General features: G+C 42.8%; 1 protein-coding gene across 1 annotated transcript in view; it reads left to right on the top strand.

The window, feature by feature from the left end:
* Positions 1-377: 377 nt before the first annotated feature.
* MS3_00001864 (uncharacterized protein) overlaps positions 378-10,898 on the top strand; it is a 33,600-nt gene continuing 23,079 nt past the window's right edge. Inside the window, exons 1-4 of the mRNA XM_051209370.1 lie at positions 378-848; positions 8,811-8,861; positions 8,903-9,210; positions 9,638-9,875. Of these exons, the coding sequence (XP_051074823.1) occupies positions 9,088-9,210; positions 9,638-9,875 (361 nt within the window). The 5' untranslated portion in view covers positions 378-848; positions 8,811-8,861; positions 8,903-9,087. The remainder of the gene's footprint in view (positions 849-8,810; positions 8,862-8,902; positions 9,211-9,637; positions 9,876-10,898) is intronic.

Below are 10,898 nucleotides of genomic sequence, written 5' to 3'. Positions count from 1 at the left end.
AATAAGTTTGACGTTACCTGTTGAGGAGGATCATTTATGTAGATCAAGAAGAGAAGACGCCCTAGTACTGAGCCCTGGGGGACCCCTCTAGGACATTCCATAGCCTGAGATAATGTGAAATTAACCCTGACCTTAAAATGTCGATTTTTCAGGTATGAAGTGAGCCAATCGATTAGAGGTGGTCTGATACCTAATCGTTTGAGCTTATTGATAAGACATGTATGGTTCACCTTATCAAAAGCTTTTGAGAAATCTAGGTAGATGATATCAACCTTCCCCTTGCGATCAAGGATGCTTGTCCATCTGTACACCGCAGTGTTTTTGTACAGTTAAACAAACAAGTACGGTAGAACAATCCTTGGTACAGATGGTTATATTACTAATTGTTTCCATCACGCCAATCGAGTTCTCTTGATTAAAGTAGGTCACAACAGTACCTTACTATGATTTACCAATTTCTCTTTCTTCTTTTATCGTTTATATATTAATGTTCCTGTCTGAAGGTACTGGTGACCCATTACTACTAGATACGGAAGCCTGTTAAGCGAAAGCTTCTATTCCGTACACAGCCATTTGAACCATTTGTGCCGTATCACGACGCGCGCTGACTAACACTTGCGCTACCTTCGTGATGAATATCTCTCACTGTGTGTTCTGGGTAGTTGTACTTCTGTGTGGACCTCTTGCTGGTCGAAAACACATCCTTAATCTAAAGGTTTCAAATATTTAATGCTTTACACGAATTTTAGAACGATGGTCGTAAGTCAGTCTTATGCAGTCATTTCGGGTTTGCAAAGGATTCATTTCTCTCCGTTTTTATCCAGAAACTGCAAGGTGACTTACAATATGTAAGTTTAGTTACCTCATGTGGTTTCCCACCTACGATGACACCGAATTTTCGTGGTTTCATTCTAGATGTAAATAAACTTTTGCAGTCGTCGTCAAAGCAAACTTGGCATATTTATATGTTGAAATTTCACATTCAGTGTGAATTTAGACATAATACTTGTATGATCTTGGAGTATACTCTTAACTCTGCCACAAACCTGAGATACCCCATCTTAAGTTTGATCAGTATAGTTTACTGTCATACCTTTTGTTCTTCATCACTTCCCACTTTCGTGACCCAACACATGATAAGTTTGGCCATTTCATCACTTTTTCTAGGTTTTTGTTGACAGTCAACCAAATTTTACTGACTATCAGCGTTCGTTTAAAACGTCGTTTTCGTGCATTGCTTTCAAAAGCTTTTGTTCATGTCGCGAATTTCAATTGTTTAAGTGCAAAATCTTAAAGTAAATTCACTCACAGTGATGTGAAGCGGAATAAGTACACATAGTTCTATGTTTTTATGAGAAACCAGGTAATCGTAGTGTCTGGCTACACCCTCTGCCCCGACCGTAGCTGCTATCTTGACGCGGTGGTCGGGCTTGCCTATCGTGATGACCCAACCGAGCTATATTGGCTAGAACATACGTTTCTTTAGGTTCTACCATGCCAGGCAGGTCGATTGGAGAACGATAAGACTAAAAGCGCCAACCCAAGGTCTGAGGGCGAAGTCGTACTGCTGACTGTAGAGGGGTGTGACAGCAGTAAGGTGTTTCCCTCGGACGAACAGTATCTGCAGGAAGGGGTTAGAAAATTTTGACCCTTAAGATGTCACACTTCATCTCACCTCACGGATTTGTCTCCGGCGGTAAGGCCCTTTGAAGAACGGAGCTAAAACATTAAAAACCTCCAACGAAAAGGCCATGCACCACCGGCCTCGAACAGTTGTCCCTTGGGTTCTGCGGTCACGCTCCCAGGTCGTTAAGACCGACATTAATCCAACTTCTTTTTCAGGTTCATCAAGCAATACCCTTCCATGGTATTAGCAGTGAGATTATCTGAGGTTTTAGATAGAATCTGGGAACTGGACGTAATCCCATCTGACTGGTCTCAATCACTGATTGTGCCAGTCTATAAGAAAGGAAAAAAGTCCTCTCCTGACAATCACAGAAGAATCAGTTTGACTAATATAGTGTCTAAAATATTAGCTTCAATAATACTTCGACGCCTAACCAAAGCTCGTGAAGAGCAGACTAGAGAAAACCAGGCTGGCTTTCGACCTCAATGTGGTTGTATAGACCAGATATTCACACTACGTCAGGTCCCAGAACATACACACAAATTCAGACGCCCCACAATCGTAGTATTTCTCGACCTTAAGGTGGCATTTGACTCTGTTGATCGTGAGGTTCTATGGCATTGCTTGTCATTGGCAGGAGTACCGAAGAACTACATTAACCTTGTAAAGGCTGTCTACTCAAACTCAACTGGTCGAGTGAGAGTTGATTACCTCAAGTGGTGTTCGTCAGGGCTGTTCACTCTCTTCATTCTTGTTTAACTTTGTCGTTGACGTGCTTTTAGAGGTAACACTTCCCTCATCCAAATTTCCAGGGGTTGAACTTCTACCAGGAGATTCACTTGTTGACTTGGAATATGCCGATGACATAGTTCTATTTGGTGAAGACGCTGACAAAATTCAGAGTCTTCTGACCACTCCAAGCAACAATGCAAGCATGTTCGGGATGCGATTCTCCCCCTCAAAATGCAAAATGTTGCTTCAGGATTGGGTTGCATCGACACCCGATCTAATGATAGGGAGTGAAGTAGTTGAGCGTGTCGACCGATTCACTTATCTTGGAAGTCTCATCAGCCCTCGTGGTCTGGTGTTTGACGAAATCTCAGCACGGATACAGAAGGCTCGACTAGCTTTTGCCAACTTGCGTCATTTATGGCGTAGGCAAGATATCCGTCTATCAACCAAAGGACGGTTTGCTGCACAGCAGTTCGTTTCGTCCTATTTTATGGCAGTGAACCATGGCCGGTAAGAGTAGAGGATATTCGTAGGCTACTAGTATTTGATCATAGGTGTCTTCGAAACATTGCTCGTATATCCTGGGACTACCGAGTAAGTAATGTAGTTGTTAGGAAACGGGTACTAGGTAAGGATGGCAAACCAATTGATGAAGTAGTGAGACTTCATCAGTTGAGATGGCTGGGACACGTGTTACGTATGCCCAACCACCGACTGCCACGACATGCGATGTTTCATGATATAGGTGTAGGATGGAAGAAAGCTAGGGGCGGCCAGACAAAAACATGGCACAAATCCATGAAGTCACTGACAAGTGAACTGAGTCATGTTGGTAAGTGTGGACTAGCTAGTTGGGATCCGCGAGATGATAACAACCGATGGTTGGAGACCTGAATGACATGGCTCAAAACCGTTTGCGATGATTCAGGTGCATCCACTATTTGTGTTCTCCCAAACTGTAATCTCCTTGTCTCTTTCCAAATTGATTACACTGGATTATACTCTTTAAATAACATCTTCAAACCTTGGTCTTTTCGATTACTGCTTACACTCTTACCGCCTCTACCACTACGGGATTTGAATCGACAACTGCATCTCTGTGTTAATGTGGTGTAGCAACTCGAACTGGTGTAAGCACGTACGAAGTTCTATGTTGTTGATGACTGACTTTTATGAACAGATTCTGTTTTGTCGAGTCTCACAAACCCATCGCATGAATGTGATTTAATGGGGACTGCGGTTACACGGCTCTTTGAATGAGTAGTGATATCGCACCGAAAGAAGTAAAGAAATTTGCGGATTTACTGTATATGTTAGCCTACTTGCATACTTGTTAACACACTTGGTATGCAGGTTTACATAAACTATGAGCAAATATACATTACATGCACACGAGTTTTCCCCCCATGCGTCCTATAGCATACACATAGGCAAATTTACCCACTTGTGAGGGTAGACGTTCACCATTCACGAAGAAAACGTATTCGGCACACCAGACTGTCTCTTACACATATGCATTCCATTTACACCATGGCTATCACTCCAGCATTTCCTTACACACATAAGCACAAGCACTCTATCATGGGAGATTGTTGGTCGCCCCATTGCAGCATTTGGATCTCAGCAGCATCAACTGCACTCATAGATGCTCGACAACTCATTCCGAAGAAGTACATTAACCTTGTAAAGGCTCTCTACTCGAACACAACTGGTCGAGTGAGAGCTTATGGCGAACTGTCATCAGAATTGATTACCACAAGTGGTGTTCGTCGGGGCTGTTCACTCTCTTCATTCTTGTTTAACTTTGTCGTTGACGTGCTTTTAGAGGTAACACTTCCCTCATCCAAATTTCCAGGGGTTGAACTTCTACCAGGAGATTCACTTGTTGACTTGGAATATGCCGATGACATAGTTCTATTTGGTGAAGACGCTGACAAAATTCAGAGTCTTCTGACCACTCCAAGCAACAATGCAAGCATGTTCGGGATGCGATTCTCCCCCTCAAAATGCAAAATGTTGCTTCAGGATTGGGTTGCATCGACACCCGATCTAATGATAGGGAGTGAAGTAGTTGAGCGTGTCGACCGATTCACTTATCTTGGAAGTCTCATCAGCCCTCGTGGTCTGGTGTTTGACGAAATCTCAGCACGGATACAGAAGGCTCGACTAGCTTTTGCCAACTTGCGTCATTTATGGCGTAGGCAAGATATCCGTCTATCAACCAAAGGACGGTTTGCTGCACAGCAGTTCGTTTCGTCCTATTTTATGGCAGTGAACCATGGCCGGTAAGAGTAGAGGATATTCGTAGGCTACTAGTATTTGATCATAGGTGTCTTCGAAACATTGCTCGTATATCCTGGGACTACCGAGTAAGTAATGTAGTTGTTAGGAAACGGGTACTAGGTAAGGATGGGAAACCAATTGATACGGCCGAGAGTGGGGAGAGTCCGCTCTCCCTCTCGAAATACTCTCACACGACCACGCGTATACAGCCTCTGCCAGGGAAGTCCTACTCATTGCCTTCTCGTGGCAGGGATGTTGTTTACGAAAATGAGAGGACGAAAAGCGAATGTCCGGCGCTTTAACCGGATTCCAAACCAATGGTGCACATGGGCTCCAGTATCCTGCGGGAACAAATGGCGTATGAACCAATTGTTGGTCACCGGCTCCCGTGGGACTGCATCTCCTTACGATGCTCCACTGCCTAGTGGGTTAGACCTTTAGGTCAAAGGCTCGGGGAGTGGCCCCCTAAGATAACCACCTGCTTCGGTTTGGGCACCCGGGCAGTATCACAGCCCACACACAAATGATGAACTCTCTTTGTCTATGGAAATTACTTTTCTCGCTTTGAAAAACAAACAATTGATTCAGATTATTATCATTACAATTATTGTCATTATTAATACTATTATTATTACTACTACTATTATTGTCATTATTCACCCTCTTTTATATTTATACAGCGGCTCGTCTTTGGTGGAAATTCGACTGTATCTAAACGTTCTCGAGTCACTGTCCGGTTGAAAATTGTATGTTACCACTGAATATGAGTACTGAAGCAGTTTTTCTGAAACCACGTGCACCATTCAAACTGGCTGCCTTCAACGTTCGCACACTTATGCAGGTTGGACAACAGATAGGGCTGGCTATGTCTTTGGAAAGTCTTCATATCGTTGTCTGCTGTCTATCCGAGACCCGTATTCAAGACTCTGGTGAAGTACTACAAATTCGATCTCCATCTGTCACTTCAAAAAGCTTGTTTTACATGCGCTTATCCGGGGACCCTGTGGCATCTTCGTCTGGTCTTTCTGGCGTTGGTGTCGCACTAAGCGCTAGAGCTGAGGCAGCACTAGTCGATTGGATCCCCATTAACAGTCGGTTATGTGCTGTTAGATTAGAAAGTTCCATAAAAGTGAGAAGAAATCGGCGTGAGAAACGATGTCTTTTCGTCATCTCCGTCTATGCCCCGACAGATTGCAGCCCGGATGCAATCAAGGATGAGTTTTACCACCAGTTATCTGTTCTTCTCCAGAAAGTGCGTTCGACAGATATTGTAGTACTAGCCGGAGACTTGAATGCCCAGGTCGGGCGTCTAGGCACAGAAGAGAGTCGTTTAGGTGGCCGATGGGGACTCGTTGGTCGCAGGACAGATAACGGGGACCGTCTACTGCAACTGTGCACAGACCGCAACCTGTTTCTGGCTAGCACTAACTTTCGGCGCAGTCATCGCCGATGTGCCACCTGGCGTCCTCCCTCTGCATCTCAAGCCTGGACTCAGATTGGTCACATTGCGATCAGCTACCGCTGGCGTGGTTGTGTACAAGACTGCCGCTCCTTTTGGAGTACCTATCTGGACTCTGACCATGCCTTGGTCTGCCCCAATCTTGCCTTACGTTTCAGTGGCCAACGAAATGACCGCCATCAACGGATTGATATTAGCAAGCTGGTTGCAACTTCTGTTGCAAGTAAGTATCGAACCGAGCTAGCCTCTAGGCTAGCTACCACTCCACTGAAAAGTATAGATGAGCATTGGTTGCAATTGCATGACGCCATGAAAATGGCGGGAACAGTCAGTTGTGGGTTTGCGAAACGTCCCGCTTTTAAGCACTGGGTTTCTCCAGGTTCCTTACAACTCATTGAAGCCCGTCGGTCTACTCCGGCTGACCGTGAGTTTGACCATAAACGAAGGATGTTACGTAAGGAAATTGGGCAAAGCTTGCGTAAGGACCGAGAAGCCTGGTGGTCGATGCGTGCTAATGAGCTGGAAGCAGCAGCTGCATCTGGTAACTACCGGAAGCTCTTCCAGCTCATCCGAGCCACTGGCAGCAAGAAGTCTGGTGTGAGTGAAACAATCTGCGAGGATGATGGGATGCCAATCACTAACATCCATCGACGTCTTGGACGATGGGCAGAATTTTTCGAAGGGCAGTTCAACTGGCCTGCTGCTCCGGCAACATCGGTCAGACTGTCCTGCCCTCCATGGCCGGTGACGACTGATCCACCAAATGAGGAGGAAGTCCGCAAGGAACTCCAACTCTTGAAGCGTTACAAATCACCTGGCCCAGATGACTTACCTCCGGCTCTTTTTAAAGATGGTGGTGACTTTTTGACTAAGGAATTGACGACGTTGTTTACAAACGTTTGGGAACTAGAGAGTGTACCAACGTCATGGAATGAGTCGATAGTTGTCCCTATCTTTAAAAAGGGTTCACGTCGTTCCTGTAACAACTATCGGGGGATAAGTTTACTTCCGATTGCGTCCAAGCTATTGGGTTCCGTCATTCTTCGTAGGTTGTTCAAAACCCGAGAAAGATTGACTCGCGAGGAGCAGGCTGGGTTTCGTTCTGGTCAAGGATGTATTGATCATATCTTCACCCTCCGCCAAATGTTAGAACACCGCCATATTTATCAAAGGCCAACAATCGTAGTGTTTCTTGACATCAGGGCTGCCTTCGATTCGTTGGACAGGACTGTTCTCTGGGATTGTCTATTGAAGAAGGGTGTGCCTGAGAAGTTTATTAACATCCTAAAAGCCCTATATACAAACACCTCAGGCAGAGTGAGGGCATACAACCACCTCTCTCCATTGTTCCATTCGAGCAGTGGGGTTAGGCAGGGTTGCCCAATCTCACCATTCCTCTTCAACTTTGCCATCGATGACATTCTGGAAACAGCTCTGATGGATGTAAGTAATGGTGGTGTGGATCTGTTGCCTGGAGAAAGACTTCTCGACCTTGAGTATGCGGACGATATTGTCTTACTGTGCGATACTGCCCAAGGCATGCAATCCGCACTTAATCAGTTGGCAATCAGTGTCCGTAGGTATGGTATGTGCTTTGCACCTTCGAAGTGCAAAGTACTTCTACAAGACTGGCAGGATTCCAATCCTGTACTCACCCTGGATGGTGAGCAGATAGACGTAGTTGAGAAGTTCGTGTATCTGGGTAGCTGCATAAGTGCTGGTGGGGGTGTGAGTGATGAGATCAATGCACGAATAGTGAAAGCCAGAGCGGCTTATGTCAATCTGGGCCATCTTTGGCGCCTTCGTGATGTTAGTCTGGCTGTAAAAGGTCGGATCTACAACGCGTCGGTGAGAGCAGTTTTGCTCTATGCTTGTGAAACCTGGTCTCTCCGAGTTGAGGACGTTAGAAGACTCTCTGTGTTTGATCATCGCTGTCTCCGAAGGATTGCTGACATTCCGTGGCAACACCATGTCAGTAATGCAGAGGTTCGGCATCGTGTGTTCGGGCACAGAGATGATAATTCAATTGGTGTCACCATCTTGAAACACCTACTTCGGTGGCTTGGACATGTTCTCCGAATGTCGTCCCAGAGAATTCCACGTCGTGCATTATTTGCCGACTCTGGGACTGGTTGGAAGAAGCGGAGAGGTGGTCAGTGCATGACATGGTGTCGTGGTATGAAAGAAAGCTGCAAAGGACTGGCTTCTGTTGGTCCTTCACGACTCCCTGGTTGGGGTCTGAGAGATGGTGCTACACAGCGGCTAGAGACGTTATCAGATATGGCTCAGAATAGAAGCCAGTGGCGATCCTGCTGTAACCTTCTTTTACTTTCTTCATAAAAAGTGGTTGTGTCTCCTTTACGTGAAAGATTTCTTCTGATTGTACCTTTTCGTTCCCTCGTTACTACCACACTACCTTACACCAATCTCTTCGTTATTGTTCTATTTTTTTGCGCTCCTTAGTTTTTTTTTCTATTTTTCTTCGAATTCTCATTGTTTTTTGTGGCGCATATATATTGGCGCTCTCTTGTACCAATATTCATGTGTTCAAATAAATTAATACACATGTTTTCCCATTATTTTGTTTGAATTTCTTGAGGCAACAGGGCTTTTAACATTTCTTTGATAAGTACGTCTAAGTATTTATTAAAATAAAAATAATGAATTCGATTTTTTGTCTAATGACATGTAATCTATTTTACTTTACAGATAACTTTTACTCTGGATAAGGCTGGGGATTCTGGAGTAACGTCACTTATTGTACGTCGAACTTCATTAATCTACTTACTCATCTTCTATAGGAATCCAAGTCAAATTCTTGTTTTTGGGATAAGTCATTTAAATTTATTTATCTCTCATTTGACAAATCATCCAAGTTAGCGGTTTGATGGTAATATTCTGACCTCTTTGCTTAAATAGATCACTGGTGATACATAATTATGATCCAAATTATAAAGGTGTAATTTTTGAAGCCTCTTCTTTAGAAATGGAAGAGGATGGTCAACCTGATATCAAACCCATAGGTTTGATTGACAATATTCAATACGCTCTTACCTGTTTGCGGTTGGTTACTGACCAAAGCCTTTCGTTGGCTAAAGCAATAAATGCCGTAAGTTTCTTATAGAATTGCATTATATATATTGTAAAGCTGCATACTGACCAATTAATGTAATTCCTCATTGCTTATAAATAATTCTAACTTGAATCAACCCAACAAACTGAACATCTACCTCAACATTTGCTTATCTAACTGAAGAGATTAAATTTGTCAAAGATGATAAACAAAATATCCTACACTTTGATCGCTCACATTACTACTTAGCAGACATCGTAAACCCGAATCCCTGTACAGAATATGTCATAATGTCTGTTAGATGTCGATTTGAAAATCTGCTAGATAAAAGTTATTTACACATCCACTATTTCGTTATTCATTGACCAGTTACCTATTGTAAACAGTGTTAATCGTAAACTTTTTTCCAAATGTAATGAATGTCTTATACGCTTATTTCTTATTCTTTGTTTAATTCTTTCAGATAATATTATCTGAACCGAAACTTATAGAAAAAGTCAAATTTATGAATGTATTGGAACTTCATCGACAACAGTATCTTGTCTATCAACTTCTACGTGAAGTTGCTGAATACTCACAAAATACTAAGGATGAAGAGCAACAATTCCCAGGTCGTAAAGCTAAAAATCACATTGAACCAAGTGATGATTCACAGTTGCAAAAAGTTTTCGAAATCATCTTATCTCAAATTACTCCTTTTGGTAAGTTTATTTGTTTGTACGAAAATGGTTTGTTGTTTTTCACATAAAAGCTTCTGAGTAATACCCTGTCAGGACAAACTATTCTAAGTGCTCCCTATCTGTAAAACTTGACTCTCAAAGGTAGTAGACATTCATAGGTTACTACTTCTATGAATTTGGTATTCATCTTGTTGTGCCAATGAGGTGTGGCAACTTGGTCCGATGTATATATGTGCCTAGTCCTACGTTGTAGCTGACTGAGTATTTGAGTATAATTCCATTCGAAATTGATTGTGTTATTTGGGATCACCGAATGGGCAATGTTGAGATTAGATTAAGGATACTAGACAAATAAATTAGTTGACAATATTTTAAATATTTGACTAAAGTGATTGAAACTCACATCATATGTGGACAACCACTACTTACCTCGACGCGCATTGTTTGGTGACTTAGATATGGATTGGAAGAAAACTAGGCTCTGCCAAACGAAGTGTGACACCAGTTCATGAAGTCATTCGCCGTTAGTACAACATGTTGTTACGTACAGGCTACCTGCTTGGGGTCTCCGCGTTTATCGTAAATAGTGGTTAGAGACATTAGGTGACATGGTTCAGAATCGGTCTCAATGGCCTAAATGCACTCACTTGTCTTCTCTTATATTCATACTTCCTATCCTTCAAACCTATCCCTTCTTTTGGAACCAACTTTTCCATTGTTTTATCTTTCTTATTATCATTGATACTTCTACTTTTGCGACTTTGGTATTTCTCGTGTTAATGTCATCTCGCTTTACTGATATAGTATGGCAATTTGTACCAGGTTTACATCGACTTACTAGTTCTCAGTGGGTATTTAGATAAAGCTAGTCCGTGCTGTAAAGTAAATCCACTGAGTGTCGGTTATCAAAACTAGTACAATTGAGAATTAATTTGAGTTTATTTTATGTTTCCTAAAGTAAAGTTATTTTATTTCAGTTGTTAGAGAAAATTAATGTACAATGAGTCTTTCTGAAGTTTATAAAGTATTGTCGGTTGGGTTACA

This window comes from Schistosoma haematobium, chromosome 1 (assembly GCF_000699445.3).
Source record: "Schistosoma haematobium chromosome 1, whole genome shotgun sequence".
NCBI lineage: Eukaryota > Metazoa > Platyhelminthes > Trematoda > Strigeidida > Schistosomatidae > Schistosoma > Schistosoma haematobium.
Note: the sequence above shows the minus strand (reverse complement) of the source record. Positions and strands in the feature narration are given on the sequence as shown.